Here is a 17572-nt window from a genome sequence, read left to right as displayed (position 1 = left end):
GCTTTCCCATCTTTTCCTGTCCTGACTAATACATTCACCAAGATTTATCCAATTAGCCACCTGCCTGACTCTATGTCTATTTCTCCATTTATGCAAGAACACCACCGATCCTGAGCCCGGCCTGGTAATTGTCTAAGTCTTTTCCTGTCCCTCCGATACCATGCTACAGTGCCTTTGGCTGGTCTATGTCAGCTACCGTTGCACAGAGGAGTACTCTTGGAATAAGCTGCAGGAACCCTCAGGCCGTAAAACCAGATCCCACTCAGAGGGATTAAAGGGCAAAAACCAGAGGGCTCGGAGGTGCCGCCCACAGGTGTAGCCCAAAGTTAAATTGGTGAGTTGCACATTGGGTCCACACTTGCTGCACAACAAGCTGTATATGCATAACCATGAAGGGGGTGAAGGGGTGGGAATAGCATAGGATAATCCCGGCACTGGAATTAATTGCTTATTGATAGTAGTTCATCATTAGAGGAATGTGCTATATCTACAGTAGAAGCTCGGAACATGGAGCATGCATCCAATAATTAAGATCCTGTTCCCTAAAAACTACTCAGTACCAGATGTAGATCATGGTCAGATGGGGTTGAGTGCAATATAATTAATTTGGGGCCCCAATCCAACTGCTTTATCCAAGACAAATAGAAGGCACTCCTTGACATTATCATAGTCAATTTGTAAAATGTTAGTAAAGGCCTGGTTGCCCTTCTGTTTAGCAGATGACAGCTCCATGTCATCACTAACGAACTGTTCTTTGACAACACTCTGGCATTACTCTGCACTGAGATGTTCTCTCACTTCGAGGCAAGTAAGACAGCAGGCCCCCAGAAAAGACAGAACTTTGGCCAGTTGCCCTATGTACTTCGCATTTCACTGACGGATCAAAACTACTGGTGACCCATCCTTAGGAGCGCCAGGTCACCAATAGTAGATCGGTGAGGGTCTACGGCTCAGCGCCCCAGCCAATCAGCTGATATGGATGGCTGGAACTATTAAAAATGCATCCGTTATGCAGCGCCCCTGGTTGGTATTGCACTTCTCTACTGTTCACTTCAATGGAAAAAAGCTGCAATATTAATCCGGGCCACTGAGCTAGAGACAACGTTTCAAGAAGTTCCAACCATCTGTAGCAGCTCCTCCTCATCAGCTGACTGGCGGAGATCCTGAGCTGTGGGCTTCCGCCGATCTTATACTGGTGGTCCTGAGAATAGTTTGAACCTCTTTATTTCTAGACTTCATCTGTGGGCCCCTACTGTACCTCCATATGCTTCAGATATTACATTATAGGTGTAAAGAATGCTCCATCGCCTGCCATGTTCCCAAGGTCTAGGGCACATGGAGTGTGTACAGCTTCGTAATATGGTACCATAATGAATCTGTGATGCCATACAGGCGCCATGAAAGTGATCTTGTTGAACATAGAAATCAACTGTAATTCAGGCTCCTTTCTCTAAAATGTACTGAATCTAAGCATTAAGGCCATTCTTTCTCGGAGACAAGATTGACCCATGGGATTTGTGCCAACGATCACAACCTCTCCAGCTGTCAACAAATGCAGAAAGGTTTTACTTATTCTAAACTGCTGTAATTTCTGAATGAAGACCCAAACAAGGAAGGTTATATTCATGTCTGAGGGTGAGTTAATGCACAATACTCCTAGTCATTGCAGAGACTTAGCCAAACAGCCAACGGTCATCGTTGAAAGGATGCCCTCAGAGGACTTCTCTGCCCACTTCATAGTATCGTATCAGGCCAGCAAACACCAGTGACTCCTTAAAGGGCCCAAAGCCAAGGGGAAGGGGTGTGGCTGCCTGGATTAACACATATATATACCAGAAACTGGCATAAATCATACCTTAAAACCACTCGAGCTCTTCTTCAATTTTCAAATTTGGACATGAAAAGGGCCACTGTGGTGAAATTTTTTGTATTCATTCATTATGTAGCTATTCCCCCAGTATATATAAGTCGGTTAGTGTTACCTTGGTTAGTTATTCTTTTCTGTCTGAAACTTCTGGCCTTCTCATCGGAAGGTCATGTGATCTCAGATCTGACCAGCTTAGATCTACTTGGGGTTTTGTGTTCAATTTCCAGTCAATTTCTCAGTCTGTGTGATGCTATTACATGCAGTGAAGCACAGAAACTGCCTAGAGGGGGACACAGAGCCTCCTACCACAGTTAGTGAAGATGATCACAGTGATATAATACAGGAGATCACCGCTCATCAACCAGACCGCACACTTATTGTCTGTAGGTTATTTAAAATATAGATGGTGATGATAATTAAACTGTCCACCCAGCAGGCAGAAATGGTCCAACTTGAAGCTAATGCTGTTCAGATGCAACACGGTATTGAGGTGAAAGCAAAATTTTCACCACCAAGATGGTGACTGATAAGCATCAGACAGGAGACTGCAATGCATGGAAGTGACTGGAAAACCAAAGGAGACCTCCAGATTGCAACAAGCAGGTTAGGCGTTGGGGAAATACAAATTTTCCCCATTGACAGGATCTGCTGAGGTTTTAGATGTGGAATCCCTGTTTGCGAGAGCTGAGTCACAGAGCTGCATGAATGGGAGTTGGCAGATAGGCTGCCTGAGCTCCGAGATGCAGCGGTAGGGTGCAGCAGTGCCTTCTCACAGCCATCACATGCCTGGCGGCCTTGCTAATTGGTTTCCAGGCAAAGCACTGTGATCTTAGCTGTCAGGGGAAATTTATACAGGGACGTTCTAAGTCTGGTAATCACCAATAGCGCCACCCACTAAATTACAAGTTCTACTGACTCTTTTCCCACAGAACTACGCATCAGTCTGCTCCTGCTTTATAAGCTGCTACCATCAAATCAGATTCCATACTCAATTTAATTTCCCACCAGACCCCAAGTGCAACCCATCAATACCTACTGCATATTCAACATGACGACAGTTTCCCTTTAGTTTCCCCTATGGTGGTACTACAGAGATATTGAACACTTACTATCACTGTCATTCTTACGCTACTGATAGAAGTGTCCCACCATGTACCGCCATATAGGGCCCATATTACAGAGGTATACCCCGTCAGAAGCAATGTCACTGGGGGACTATAATTCTGCAATACGGCTGCCAATTGGAGGCATACAGAGGTACAGTAGGGTCTTGTAGACTTACCAACCTACGAGTTGTACAGAGCTGTAACGCGGTTGTGTGTATAAGCTCTTAGGTTCTTTCCGCATAACATTACGCAAACACATTTGGCACATGTGCAGGGAAAGCTCCTCAGCTTACAGAAGACGGAGCTCCAAGGTGCGTAACCCAAAAGTAGGGAGGTAAGCAATCTCACTCTTTATTTATTGTGGTGATACAATAGATATTTATGGAAGAGGGGGCCTCTTCATCAAGCTGATCTAGTGATCTACCTGATGAAGAGGCCCAATCAGCCTTGAAAAGCGTTGTCAGTGTAGAGGGGTTGCTATGCTCCGCTCTCCCCTCTACATGGGGCCACTCACAGCGGCTGTGACAGTGGCCACTCCAACCACAGCTTCACGCTCCATCCCTCCCAGTCAGTGAGTAGGATGATGAGAAAGGTCAGGGCACGCAGTAACACTGGTGATAGAAGCACTTGAAACACTATGGATCGAGGGAGTCTCCGCTCCATAGTGTGTCAGCGGTGATATGACTAGAGTATTAATACACAGAGGTCTACGCCTCGCATTAGGGAATATTATAGGGATGCCTCCCCACCCCCTGAGAAAGTGGCCAAACATTCTGGGCTAGTATAAAGGGAAATGTTCCTGCATTGCTAGGAGATGAGCAGCAGCACAGGATATAGTAGGGGGCTAGACTTGGCATTGAGGAGAGACTCCAGAGGCTTGTGCCCATTGCTGGGGTCTTGCAGGGACTCCATGAGAAAGAAGGATTGAGCAGTAAGAATGGCTATAGGATGCCTCCGTTCTCACATTGGATTGCTGGAGTCTGCCTTTATCTGATCATGGATCATTTGAAGGGGAGCAGCTGAGGTAAATGAAAGATAACCAGAGGGCTGTGGAACAGTTTCTGCCTCATCTTGGGAAGGAGAACTGGGATTCTTTAGGCTCCTATTCTAAGACAAGTATATCTGGACCAGGACCTCGACAGCGTAAGTGAGGGAGGCCTCGGAAAACACCAGACACTTATAGTAACTGTATATAGTCTTAGCAGGTGTGCTAATAGGGATTCAACTTTGAGATTGAGCGTCTAGCTGAGTTACAAAACCGTGTTTGCTAGTTGGAACTATCCTGGTACCACTGGACATTTCATCAAAGGGCCGTTGTTACAACTTTCTACGGAATCCGACCATTGCGCGATACATTTACTAGGTTTTACGCTCTAGCTCATTACCTTTAAAACTGTGGTGAAATTAATTGCATTTATTTTTCTCCTGTGTGTAACAGATTGTGTTTTGCAACCTGTGGCATTCGTCAACAATCGCGACATCTCCGCTGTAAATAGTGATGATGCTTAGCCTTTCTGCGTTGGGTTATGTGCCCTGGAGCTCCGTCATCTGTGAGCTGGGGATCTGACGGTTGGCCTGTGCATCTAGTGGCCGTTGTGTAGGATCGGGGAGCAGCCCATCTTGTTGAGCCATTTACCGGACAAGCCGGTGAGCAGAGTACACCAGGAGGTTCTTGTGAATTTTAGTGGGCCTGCACATCGTGCCCTCGCTTTTCTTTTTGAAAGCTCCTGATGTATAAGCCAAATGCAGCCATCAGTCTCCATCTACTTGGAGGCCAAAAGAGTTTTCTTTTGGCTTCCAATGGGGCAGCAATGGTGGCAGCCCATACTTTTCCATGCAGAGGAATCCCCAAAAACTTCTTCATGGCAGCCTATAGGTGAAGTATGAAGTACAGTGGCATATATTGGAAGGAATATTTGGGGAAATCTTCTCTGATGAAGAGCCTGAAGAATGTGATAGGGTCGAAGCAAAAAGTTGGGTCATACGAAAAAGTTTTTTTAAAAACTGCAGCAAGTAAACCAGGCCTTGTTCCGAATTGTTGGAAGGCCAAGAATGGCTTTACCATTGCTTAACACACAAATAAGATGCATCCCCCAATCCCACACACTCTGAACAATAAGCTTAGATTAGATCATGGACTAAATACTTCAGTGATGACTTGATTTGGCTTTGTTAAGCTCTAATGCCGCGGCTGCATAACAGATCGAGATTACGGGAGACGGTTTTCTGCAGAAATGATGACTATTTATAGCCGGACTGAATGGAACCAGATGAAACATCCTTCCAATCTCTTGCATTAGGGCAAGGGATAAAAAAATTACCTAACAGGTGTATTAGGATTTTTTAAATGTTTTATTTTTTTTTGCATAGGAGGCAATCTATGAGGACTACAAGCCCGGAGCGGCTCCGCCACCACAACGTCTATGACACTGTATATTACTTCTAAAGTTAGCAAGCTGTAAAAACGCCACATGACTTGGAAAAGCCGAAACATTTGCAAGCGTGCCTGCTGCCTGCCGACCTGCCAGAAAGTAAAAGGAGCCGCACTGTGACTTCATGTCTGCCATGGTAGATGGGCGTTAGCTAGATTATAGGGAGGGACCACTGCATTGCAGAAAACACAGATGTGCTCCTGGTTCTAGTATGACCAACATCAAAAAATAAAATCCATTTAAAAGGCTAAAACCTAAAATCTATATCCAAGGACTGAAATATGGATGACCCATCCTTTGGATCAATATCGAATTGGTAGACGTCTTACTCCCGGCACTTCTGGGTAAGCACTCTGGCCTTTTCTTCAGCCCGTGATGTTATGTTCGTTGGTCACATAGCCTTTCAGGAGCTCGGAAAGTGATTGAGCTGTAATACCAGACACAGCCACTATGCAAGGTACGGCGCTGTGCCAAGTTTGCAACGAAGAAGCTGTACCGCTTCAGTATGGCCCCTTCAAACAGTAGAACGCAAGGTTGCCAGGAGTTGAACCCCACCGATCTAATATAGATGAGATCATGTAGGTCATCAATATTTAAATCCCAGAAGACACTTTAAAGTTAGGAAAATGACATCTGAATTATTGGAATTTAGTGTTTAAGTTGAGAAGAGCCTCTCTGTTGGTGTCCCCATGACAACACCTCCTGTTTCTGTACTTTTCCAACTCAGAGGAATGAACGAGACATTAAGTCACGTAACCTAGCTGCCTTTAAAGACTGACTTATCACCTATACATAGGGTGGATGACAAAAGTCAGATCGTGGGGGTCCCAACGCTGAGACCTCCACCGCTCCAGAGAACAGGGGTCGTAGATAGAGAACATTGACTGGATCAGCAGTCGCACATGCATGGTGCCGCTCCATTCATCTTCAATGGGATTGCTGTATATTGCCAAGTGCTTGTATGTGGCCATTTCCATCAACCCCACTGAAACAAATGTTTCAGTACCTCGCATATGTGAACGCTGCTCCATTCAATCTCCACATTACTGTGGCTGGATGCAGTGAGCCTGCAGTGATGAGAAGAGGGGGGGGGGGGGGGGGGGGCATGGGACCCCCATACTTGGGATCAGTGTGGTCTCCGTAGGGAGACCCCTACTGATAGGTGATAAAGGTCAATCTTGGTACAATCCATTTAACAGAGGCAGAACAGGGTCAGGCAGTCTCACCTTTTATGTCATGCTGCAAACAACAGGAAATTCATTGCATTGACTAAATGCAAAAAGTTACCCCACACAACACATAACGCACTGGGGGCAAACAATGGAAAGTATTGGGTGACCGGCTGATGGTGCCATCAGCCGTATGAAGACTTGATACCAGTCATTTGTTGTCTTGAACATTGTGCAATGCGCATTCAACGAGCCGTACCTTAGCATGCAAGCTCATATGTGGCCTCCTGTATATAGGCTGCTCAAGTATTTCAGGGTTGGTGAAGGTACAATAGATCCCAACAGAACTTTCTAAAGCTTTCACAGTCTACAGCGCCAATTAGAAAGTGTAATACAGGGGCGTAACTAAAGGCTCAGGGGCCCTGATGCAAAAGGTGAGCTGTGGCCCCCCCTCTATCTGTATCTGTACCCGTACCCATACCTAAACCATGCTGCCCAGAGGCATAAACCTGTAACAGGGCCCCCAACTATAATGCTTTATTCATAGTACTTCTCCCTATATGGAGAAGAGAGGCCTTATGGGCCCCCTAAGGCTCCTGGGCCCGGGTGCAACCGCATCCCCTGCACCCTCTATAGTTACGCCCCTGGTGTAATAAAATATTGCATTGACTTGGGTTTATGCCAGGTAAAAGTATCATCCACAGGATGCGCGAACTTTTGAAAAGTTCAGTTCCGCCAGTTTGCTGAACATTTGCAAAAAGTTCAGTTTGCTCTGGTTGAAGTAGTTCTAGCCAAACTGGAAGTTCACAGAAACCCCTAAAGGTGATGTATAACACTGTCTAGGGGTGCATTCACACCGGCGAATACGATATCAGTGCGAGGAACTCAGACCGATATCGTACTCTTAAACTTGTGATTCTGGATGTGTTTTGGCTTAAACACTTTGCATCTATGTACTTGCGAATTTCATGTGCATGAAAAAGAAAAAAAATCTCCAGTGCTTCCAATAGTTTCATTGGCAAAAATCCCATCACACTCGTGTGCAAATTGGGACGTATCACCCAAAAAATAGGACATGCGGAGACTTTTCGCTCATGTGACTAAAAACATTGAAATCAATGTGTTATTTTCAAGTGCGAGTTCCATCCCCATTGCTTTCAGGTGTAACTACCTTGGCTGGTGAGATCCCTCTAACGGGGGTCAAGAGGGGTGTAACGTGGGTCAAGGCTTTTATGGCTCCCAGTATTCAGCCTAGGGTTTAGTTAACCAAACCAGTAAAACTCTGTTTAGGGCAGAACTTTGCTTCATTTTGGGTTCATGCCATAGTGAACATTTAGCAAAATTCGCCCCAAAACAACAGGGTTCTACTGGTTCGGTTCACTCAACACAAATCCTTACTAATGACATGTATATGGATATGGCCTTTTTAATTGAACAGGGGGCCCTGAAGCCAATAGGGCCCACTCCCGATAAAGGTTCCCACAGCTCACTATTCCTACAAGACTGGTGAAAAGAGATGAGCGAGTATACTCACTAAGGCACATTACTCGAGCGAGTAGTGCCTTAGCCGAGTATCTCCCCGCCTGTCTCTAAAGATTCGGGGGCCGGCGGGGAGCGGGGAGGAACGGAGGGGAGATCTCTCTCCCTCTCTCCTCCCCGACGCAACTCACCTCTCACCCGCACCGTCCCCCGAATCTTTAGAGACGAGCGGGGAGATACTCGGCTAAGGCACTACTCGCTCGAGTAATGTGCCTTAGCAAGTATACTCGCTCATCTCTACTGGTGAACCAGAGAGGGACTGCATACAGAACAATGCTAAAGCTCTTAGGGATCAATGGGCCCATTACTAATCCTAAAGGAGGCCCCTATATGGTCTCTGGCTGGCCCCTGTGTTTTTTAATGTTCTTTTGTTTGTCTGTACTGTTACCCAGAGATTGTGATTAGGCGCGAGCTACATATACAATGCGATCAGTATATTTTTTTGCTATACCAAACCATTAGGAGAAATGCAGGATCCTAAAACTTAGTCACATTTATAAAAAATGTCATTTCTCCAGGCATTCTAGTGGTTATGACAAAGCTGAATATGTCCCGAAGTTCTTGGATCACTATGGTGAATTTTTTTTTTTTGCTATACTTAGAATGGGCTATAGCAAAGATTAAAACTGACCAGTCATTATAGGGTTACACGAGACGGCAGGATTAGACATTTATTCTTCTCCATGCCCTTCCCACTACCCATGGGTCAATCTCTACAGTTGCTCTGTGCTGGGAGTCCTGCGCAGGTTGTTGCCACCCAATAGCAAAGGGAATGAAACCAACCAAAGCCCGGTGGTCTACCTCTATGGTATAATGTTCAGGTGTAGTTGGTACTCCTCCTCGGCATGAGGCACATGGAGGAATAAACCTCATAGTATGCGAGTACTGGGGACTACCTCCATGGTAGGAATGTCCTTGCATCCCTGATTTCATTTTGGCCATCCTAGTTATGAAACGGTTTCAGCAAATCAAATACTGTAACTGCCCCCCCCCCCCCCCCTCTATAGCTTCATATGAAAGAGAACCGGTCATAATTTCTACAGCTATTATACCTCCTGCACCGATAAAATTCTATTAAACTTTTGGGGCAAAGCATGCATTTCTACATTTCCTGCACCGCATGCCAATTACCGCAGAGAGGTCCGGTGGGCAGACTGAACTGTCTCTGCAGGCCTACATCCCTCCCCTAATGCCACCCATTTCTGCTATGCTGATGTGGAGATGCCCTACTAGTCATCAACACGGCAATCAAACTCTCATGCATGCGCCGAGAGCTCCAGGAATGGCACATGTGCAGTTGAGTCTACTACATGTGCCGTTCCTGGAGCATAAGCAGTATACTCAACTGTGCATGCACTGGTCATGGAGCTCCCAGCGCATGCTAGCTTGATCACTGCATTGAGGTCCACGTCACAGTAGCAGAGAGCAGCGGCATTAGGGGAAGTATACAGGCCTGCAGAGGCGGTCTACCGGTATCTGCATGGAAAATTAATAGCTGTAGAATTGATGACCGGTTCTCTCATGCTCCCATGTCCTATCATTGCTGTTGAGGAACCAAACACAATGACCAAGCGACTGGCGTAACTATAGGGGATGCAGGGGATACTGTTGCACCCGGTCCCAGGAGCCTTAGGGGGGCCATAAGGCCTCTCTTATCCGTATAGGGAGCCCAGTACTATGAATGAAGCATTATAGTTGGGGGCCCTGTTACAGGTTTTGCATTGGGGCACAGGAGCTTCAAGTTACACCTCTGTGTTAAGGAGTTAAGAAAAGTTGGGGGGCCCAAAGATAAACTTTTTCACCTGGAGCCATGAGCCATTAGCTACACGCCTGGATCAAGCTTTATTTTGGTAACGAGAGTTAGAAGTCCATCAGTAATACTGTTAGACCATGCAGAACGTGGACTCTCTAAACTAAATCTACAATATAGAAACTTGGCTCCAAGACTCAGAGACACGCCTGGTGAGGAGAATCTTATCTGCAATACCTTGTAGTTTATCTGTAGGAAGCAGGGAGTGTACCGATTAGGTGGGTGGATGATAACCTTTCTAAATTTCACCAGAAATATCACGATTAATAACCAACCCAACATTACACAACAATGAGCTGTCTGAGTCACACCTTCTGTGTTGTCTTTGTGTGATAATCACCTAAGCATGAAATCTGTCTCAACTGGTCCAACCTCTTGGTTGGTGCCAATGTGAACAATGAACAGTCAGAATCATGAATCCTCCAATGACTCCATATTAAGAATTACCTCTTCATCTTTCTCCAGTTCCAGACCGGTCTCTATCAGGTTACCCTCATACTCTTCTCTACGGAACCTCTTGTCATCTTCATGATAATCTATTTTAGGTTCGTTTTCCGCATGTTCTACGTCACCAGTTCCTCCAGGAAGTTGATGACTGTCTTTACTACTCCGAGATGCGTGTAAAGAATTGTTATGGTGGAACTTTTTACTTAGCGTTCTGTTAGTGGAGGACTTCTTGTAGGTGTAAGCCAAAATATAATCCACTTTCCTCTGGCCATCGGTGAAGCACAGACCATGTTTACAGGCAGATTCCTGATCGGCACCAAGAGAGTTCAACAACTGCAACAAGAGGAAAAGCAACAATTAGTATTTATAATAAGAGATTGGTCAGTGGACATTCAGAATATAGCAAACTATATAGCTAAGACCAGAAAAAATCTAGACCTGTACGTTCCCATGGACTTGGTGGACAGAGTTGGAACTGCCGTAGAGGACGTTCTAGATGTCTCATTCGGGGACTGCTCTCATATGTTCTGGAATGCCTGTTATAGAACAGGTACTTAGTGTAAATAGTACTTTATGGACAAGATGTCTTGGAGGTACTCTTCTACATCTATGCCAATGCGCTCCTGGGAAGCTTAGGAAGGGTAAGGGAAAAAGAATTGAGGATGGAGTAACTAAAATGGTGTACTACCTACTTGCATTATGAGACTAGGTCAAAAACCTCTTTAGTCTTCTCATTGGTAACATCTCCATTATCGGGCACTTTCACATGGAAGTATTTTGGCCAGTATTTCCAAGCAAAACCAAAAGCGGGTCCAAATCTTTCCATTATAGGTTTTCCTCTCCATGTCGGTTCCATATGTTGGTTTTGCCTTACAAATGTTAATGCAAAATACTGCCGTGTGAAAGTGACCATCGTCTCATAAAGGAGATTCGTAGTATTTTTGTATAGAGATGTGCATATTTTAAGACCTTCCTTCATATTTCCCATTGCTTTGAAATAGCTTTGGCTCAAAAAAAAAAACTACATGTCATTATAGCTTTAATTGGTTTCTATAGATTGGGAGTGATATCACACGTAAATATACACTATATTCAAGCAATGGCTGTTTCCATGAATGGTCTGCATGGTGACAATCAGATGTCTCTCTACTGCATGTTTGATTTTACCACAAATCATTATTCCAACAGAGATAAGGTATATCTGAATGATAAAGGGTCATTCCAGTACAAGGTATTGACACAATCGCCCTGCCTACCAGTCCACACCTTTCACCCCAACTGTCATAACGAACATTTGTTCTTTTTATTGGCTTTCTATTTGGCAGATTGCCTTCTGAATCTTGGTGTTCACATGGTGTCCCATTTGCGGGAGGCCCGGAAACATTTGGCTATAACTCCAAGATTAATGGCACACGCTGTAATGAAATTTGGGCCAAAAATACCTTACTCAAATGAGAATCAGGAACCCCTCATAGCATGTGTTGGAGGCATCCCCCATTTGCGGTCAAGCATGCCTGAACCTGATGCTCCATATTGCTGAACCTTCTGGTAAGCATGTCCGGCATCACTGCAGCAATTTCTTGTGCAATTTTCCTTTTCAATTTCTGGATAGTTTGTGGCTTATCAAACTAAATTTTTCAATTTAGAAGACTCCACAAGAAAACCACTTTTTTGTGGGGCCTGCTGAAGTGAAAAGTTCACTGGAAGAAGCCACAAACTATCCAAGAATTGAAAAGGAGCTTTGTGCAATAACTTGCTGCAGTGATGTTGGGCATGCTTATCTAAGCACTCAGCAATATGGAGGGTTGGGTTCAGATGTTCTTGACCGCAAACATGAGACGTTTCCAACACATTATCAACTGTTTCTTTTTCTCATTTAGTAAGGCATGTTCTAACCAAATTTGATTAAAATATGTTTGTTAGTCTTGGAGTTCTAGCCAATTTTCTGGGCCTTCAACAAGTGGAAAACTAAGTATTATATATAAAAATTTCAAGTGTTTCAGATTTTAATTGTTGGACCATCTTCCCCACCACCTCCTGATTCTAGTCGATGGGCCATTCTCCACACCACCTCCTGATTCTAGTCGATGGACCATCATTCACACCACCTCCTGATTCTAGTCGATGGACCATCATTCACACCACCTCCTGATTCTAGTCGATGGACCATCATTCACACCACCTCCTGATTCTAGTCGATGGACCATCATTCACACCACCTCCTTATTCTAGTCGATGGGCCATCATTCACACCACCTCCTGATTCTAGTCGAAGGGCCATCTTCCACAGCACCTCCTGATTCTAGTCGATGGGCCATCTTCCACAGCACCTCCTGATTCTAGTCGATGGGCCATCTTCCACAGCACCTCCTGATTCTAGTCGACGGGCCATCTTCCACAGCACCTCCTGATTCTAGTCGACGGGCCATCTTCCACAGCACCTCCTGATTCTAGTCGACGGGCCATCTTCCACAGCACCTCCTGATTCTAGTCGACGGGCCATCTTCCACAGCACCTCCTGATTCTAGTCGACGGGCCATCTTCCACAGCACCTCCTGATTCTAGTCGATGGGCCATCTTCCACAGCACCTCCTGATTCTAGTCGATGGGCCATCTTCCACAGCACCTCCTGATTCTAGTCGATGGGCCATCTTCCACACCACCTCCTGATTCTAGTCGATGGGCCATCTTCCACAGCACCTCCTGATTCTAGTCGAAGGGCCATCTTCCACAGCACCTCCTGATTCTAGTCGATGGGCCATCTTCCACACCACCTCCTGATTCTAGTCGAAGGGCCATCTTCCACAGCACCTCCTGATTCTAGTCGACGGGCCATCTGCCACACTACCTCCTGATTCTAGTCGACGGGCCATCTGCCACACTACCTCCTGATTCTAGTCGACTGGCCATCTTCCACACCACCTTCTGATTCTAGTCGAAGGGCCATCTTCCACACCACCTTCTGATTCTAGTCGAAGGGCCATCTTCCACACCACCTTCTGATTCTAGTCGAAGGGCCATCTTCCACACCACCTTCTGATTCTAGTCGAAGGGCCATCTTCCACACCACCTCCTGATTCTAGTCGAAGGGCCATCTTCCACAGCACCTCCTGATTCTAGTCGATGGGCCATCTTCCACACCACCTCCTGATTCTAGTCGAAGGGCCATCTTCCACAGCACCTCCTGATTCTAGTCGACGGGCCATCTGCCACACTACCTCCTGATTCTAGTCGACAGGCCATCTGCCACACTACCTCCTGATTCTAGTCGACTGGCCATCTTCCACACCACCGTCTGATTCTAGTCGAAGGGCCATCTTCCACACCACCTTCTGATTCTAGTCGAAGGGCCATCTTCCACACCACCTTCTGATTCTAGTCGAAGGGCCATCTTCCACACCACCTTCTGATTCTAGTCGAAGGGCCATCTTCCACACCACCTTCTGATTCTAGTCGAAGGGCCATCTTCCACAGCACCTCCTGATTCTAGTCGATGGGCCATCTTCCACAGCACCTCCTGATTCTAGTCGATGGGCCATCATTCACACCACCTCCTGATTCTAGTCGAAGGGCCATCTTCCACAGCACCTCCTGATTCTAGTCGAAGGGCCATCTTCCACAGCACCTCCTGATTCTAGTCGATGGGCCATCTTCCACAGCACCTCCTGATTCTAGTCGATGGGCCATCATTCACACCACCTCCTGATTCTAGTCGACGGGCCATCTTCCACAGCACCTCCTGATTCTAGTCGACGGGCCATCTGCCACAGCACCTCCTGATTCTAGTCGACGGGCCATCTGCCACAGCACCTCCTGATTCTAGTCGACGGGCCATCTGCCACACTACCTCCTGATTCTAGTCGACAGGCCATCTGCCACACTACCTCCTGATTCTAGTCGACTGGCCATCTTCCACACCACCTTCTGATTCTAGTCGAAGGGCCATCTTCCACACCACCTTCTGATTCTAGTCGAAGGGCCATCTTCCACACCACCTTCTGATTCTAGTCGAAGGGCCATCTTCCACACCACCTTCTGATTCTAGTCGAAGGGCCATCTTCCACACCACCTTCTGATTCTAGTCGAAGGGCCATCTTCCACACCACCTTCTGATTCTAGTCGAAGGGCCATCTTCCACACCACCTTCTGATTCTAGTCGAAGGGCCATCTTCCACACCACCTCCTGATTCTAGTCGAAGGGCCATCTTCCACAGCACCTCCTGATTCTAGTCGATGGGCCATCTTCCACACCACCTCCTGATTCTAGTCGAAGGGCCATCTTCCACAGCACCTCCTGATTCTAGTCGACGGGCCATCTGCCACACTACCTCCTGATTCTAGTCGACAGGCCATCTGCCACACTACCTCCTGATTCTAGTCGACTGGCCATCTTCCACACCACCTTCTGATTCTAGTCGAAGGGCCATCTTCCACAGCACCTCCTGATTCTAGTCGACGGGCCATCTGCCACACTACCTCCTGATTCTAGTCGACAGGCCATCTGCCACACTACCTCCTGATTCTAGTCGACTGGCCATCTTCCACACCACCTTCTGATTCTAGTCGAAGGGCCATCTTCCACACCACCTTCTGATTCTAGTCGAAGGGCCATCTTCCACACCACCTTCTGATTCTAGTCGAAGGGCCATCTTCCACACCACCTTCTGATTCTAGTCGAAGGGCCATCTTCCACACCACCTCCTGATTCTAGTCGAAGGGCCATCTTCCACAGCACCTCCTGATTCTAGTCGATGGGCCATCTTCCACACCACCTCCTGATTCTAGTCGAAGGGCCATCTTCCACAGCACCTCCTGATTCTAGTCGACGGGCCATCTGCCACACTACCTCCTGATTCTAGTCGACAGGCCATCTGCCACACTACCTCCTGATTCTAGTCGACTGGCCATCTTCCACACCACCTTCTGATTCTAGTCGAAGGGCCATCTTCCACACCACCTTCTGATTCTAGTCGAAGGGCCATCTTCCACACCACCTTCTGATTCTAGTCGAAGGGCCATCTTCCACACCACCTTCTGATTCTAGTCGAAGGGCCATCTTCCACAGCACCTCCTGATTCTAGTCGATGGGCCATCTTCCACAGCACCTCCTGATTCTAGTCGATGGGCCATCATTCACACCACCTCCTGATTCTAGTCGAAGGGCCATCTTCCACAGCACCTCCTGATTCTAGTCGAAGGGCCATCTTCCACAGCACCTCCTGATTCTAGTCGATGGGCCATCTTCCACAGCACCTCCTGATTCTAGTCGATGGGCCATCATTCACACCACCTCCTGATTCTAGTCGATGGGCCATCTTCCACAGCACCTCCTGATTCTAGTTGACGGGCCATCTGCCACAGCACCTCCTGATTCTAGTCGACGGGCCATCTGCCACACTACCTCCTGATTCTAGTCGACTGGCCATCTGCCACACCACCTCCTGATTCTAGTCGACGGGCCATCCTCCACACCACCTCCTGATTCTAGTTGATGGGCCATCTTCCACACCACCTCCTGATTCTAGTCGACGGGCCATCCTCCACACCACCTCCTGATTCTAGTTGATGGGCCATCTTCTACACCACCTCTAAACACAACTTGTAATGTTATAATGGACAAGATTTTGATTTTGCTAACTGAAATCAACCTTGAGTAGGCGAAATAAATTGTGATTAGACATATTATCCTAACTTAGCAACTATATCAATATTCCAACATTTGATTCCAAGGCTCACAGAGTTTTAAACTAGCCATCCAGATCCTAAGATCCAAACTACAGATCAATATTTGTTTCACTTGGATGTAATTTGGTGGCAAAACTCAGAACTTGCACTAAGCTGCTGGACCAAACTTTTATCACCATCAAGGTTCTACATATAGTTATCCATGTTTAGGTCAGCAGCACAACAAAGGGTACACAAGTCATAATATGAACACTAAATTGTAGCCATATTACAGCTGCGTGAAACCAGCCAGAGTCTAATTTTGTTAAAACATCTATGGCCAAATGGGTCAAGATTTAGCACTTGGATTGGACAGATTGTCATCACCTCCATTACTGTGGTAGGAATTAGCAAGCCACATCCAAGTATATTTCATAACATCTGTTAATGATTCACTAGATTTACATTCAGATATTAGGTAGTTTTTAATCATCATCTAGGTGGAGAATATATGGTGCTAAGACTGCATTAATGACATGTCCTCAATGATTTCATCCAGGACAACTGCCAGCCAATATTAGACAGAAGTCCAGAATACCATAAGAATTACATTAAAGTGTTATAGCTGCAACCTAAGGAACTGTTGTCCATTAGCGTACCAAGCTCTCAGAAGATTCTCCTTATGAAGTTCTAGCTGGTACGGTGTCTTTATTTTTGACAAGGAGTGTACTTCCCTAAAGATAAAGTCCAGCACCTAGAACAAGTTGTCAATTCGTTGCAAAACTCATCCTGCAGTTCCATCTCAGGCAGATCTGTAAATGATGAGAGTTGTGGTGAGTAGATGAATGGTCTTGTCACCGGAGGCCCTAAAAGTGGTTCAGCCCTTGGCCTATAAGAGGCTCTCAGAGGCTCTTTGTGTGTAGTGACCTTGTTTTCCACTTGTGTAGAGCTTGTTGACCACTAGACATGACTCTAGGACGCAGACAAGAGATTTCACCCGTTACCAGAGTCTGAGAGGGGTGCATTATTGGGATGTAAGAAGCTGGATGGTCATATCAACAAATTGCCGCCACCTGGGACGTTCTAACCAGACTATTAGGTGTTGGGACCAATGGATGTGTGAGGGCACACACACAAGGCAACTGGGATTAGGAGGTCCTCAACAGACCACCAGTAGAGAGGATTATCTCATCATCCAACAAGCACCTCCAACTGGGGCCATCCAGAAACCGGTGGCACCATTGTTACAGGCCCCCGTGTCTGTTGGAGCCATTTCCAGGCACTTGGCTGAAGGACATTTGGTCTCATGGCAACCAGTACATGTTCTGCCTTTGACAATCACCCATCATCACCTCCATTTGCAGAGGTATCATGAACAATGTAACTTTACCCCTACAGAGTGGAACCGGGTTGTCTTCAGCAATGAATGCAGGTTTAGTTTGGACACTGATGACAGCCGTGTCCGTGTCTGGAGACCTCGGAGTGAGCACCTTAATCCTGCTTTTGCTGTGGAGCGGCACAGTGCCCCCTGCTGGTGT

At 46.4% G+C, this 17572-nt stretch overlaps 1 protein-coding gene across 3 annotated transcripts in view; it reads right to left on the bottom strand.

Moving 5' to 3' along the window:
• ANO1 (anoctamin 1) overlaps positions 1 to 17572 on the bottom strand; it is a 171466-nt gene that overhangs the window by 73300 nt on the left and 80594 nt on the right. For all 3 annotated transcript variants that reach the window (XM_066583435.1, XM_066583433.1, XM_066583434.1), the window contains one exon: positions 10371 to 10703. In XM_066583435.1, the coding sequence (XP_066439532.1) occupies positions 10371 to 10703 (333 nt within the window). The remainder of the gene's footprint in view (positions 1 to 10370; positions 10704 to 17572) is intronic.

Source organism: Eleutherodactylus coqui, chromosome 11, assembly GCF_035609145.1.
Source record: "Eleutherodactylus coqui strain aEleCoq1 chromosome 11, aEleCoq1.hap1, whole genome shotgun sequence".
Classification (NCBI taxonomy): Eukaryota; Metazoa; Chordata; class Amphibia; order Anura; family Eleutherodactylidae; genus Eleutherodactylus; species Eleutherodactylus coqui.
Note: the sequence above shows the minus strand (reverse complement) of the source record. Positions and strands in the feature narration are given on the sequence as shown.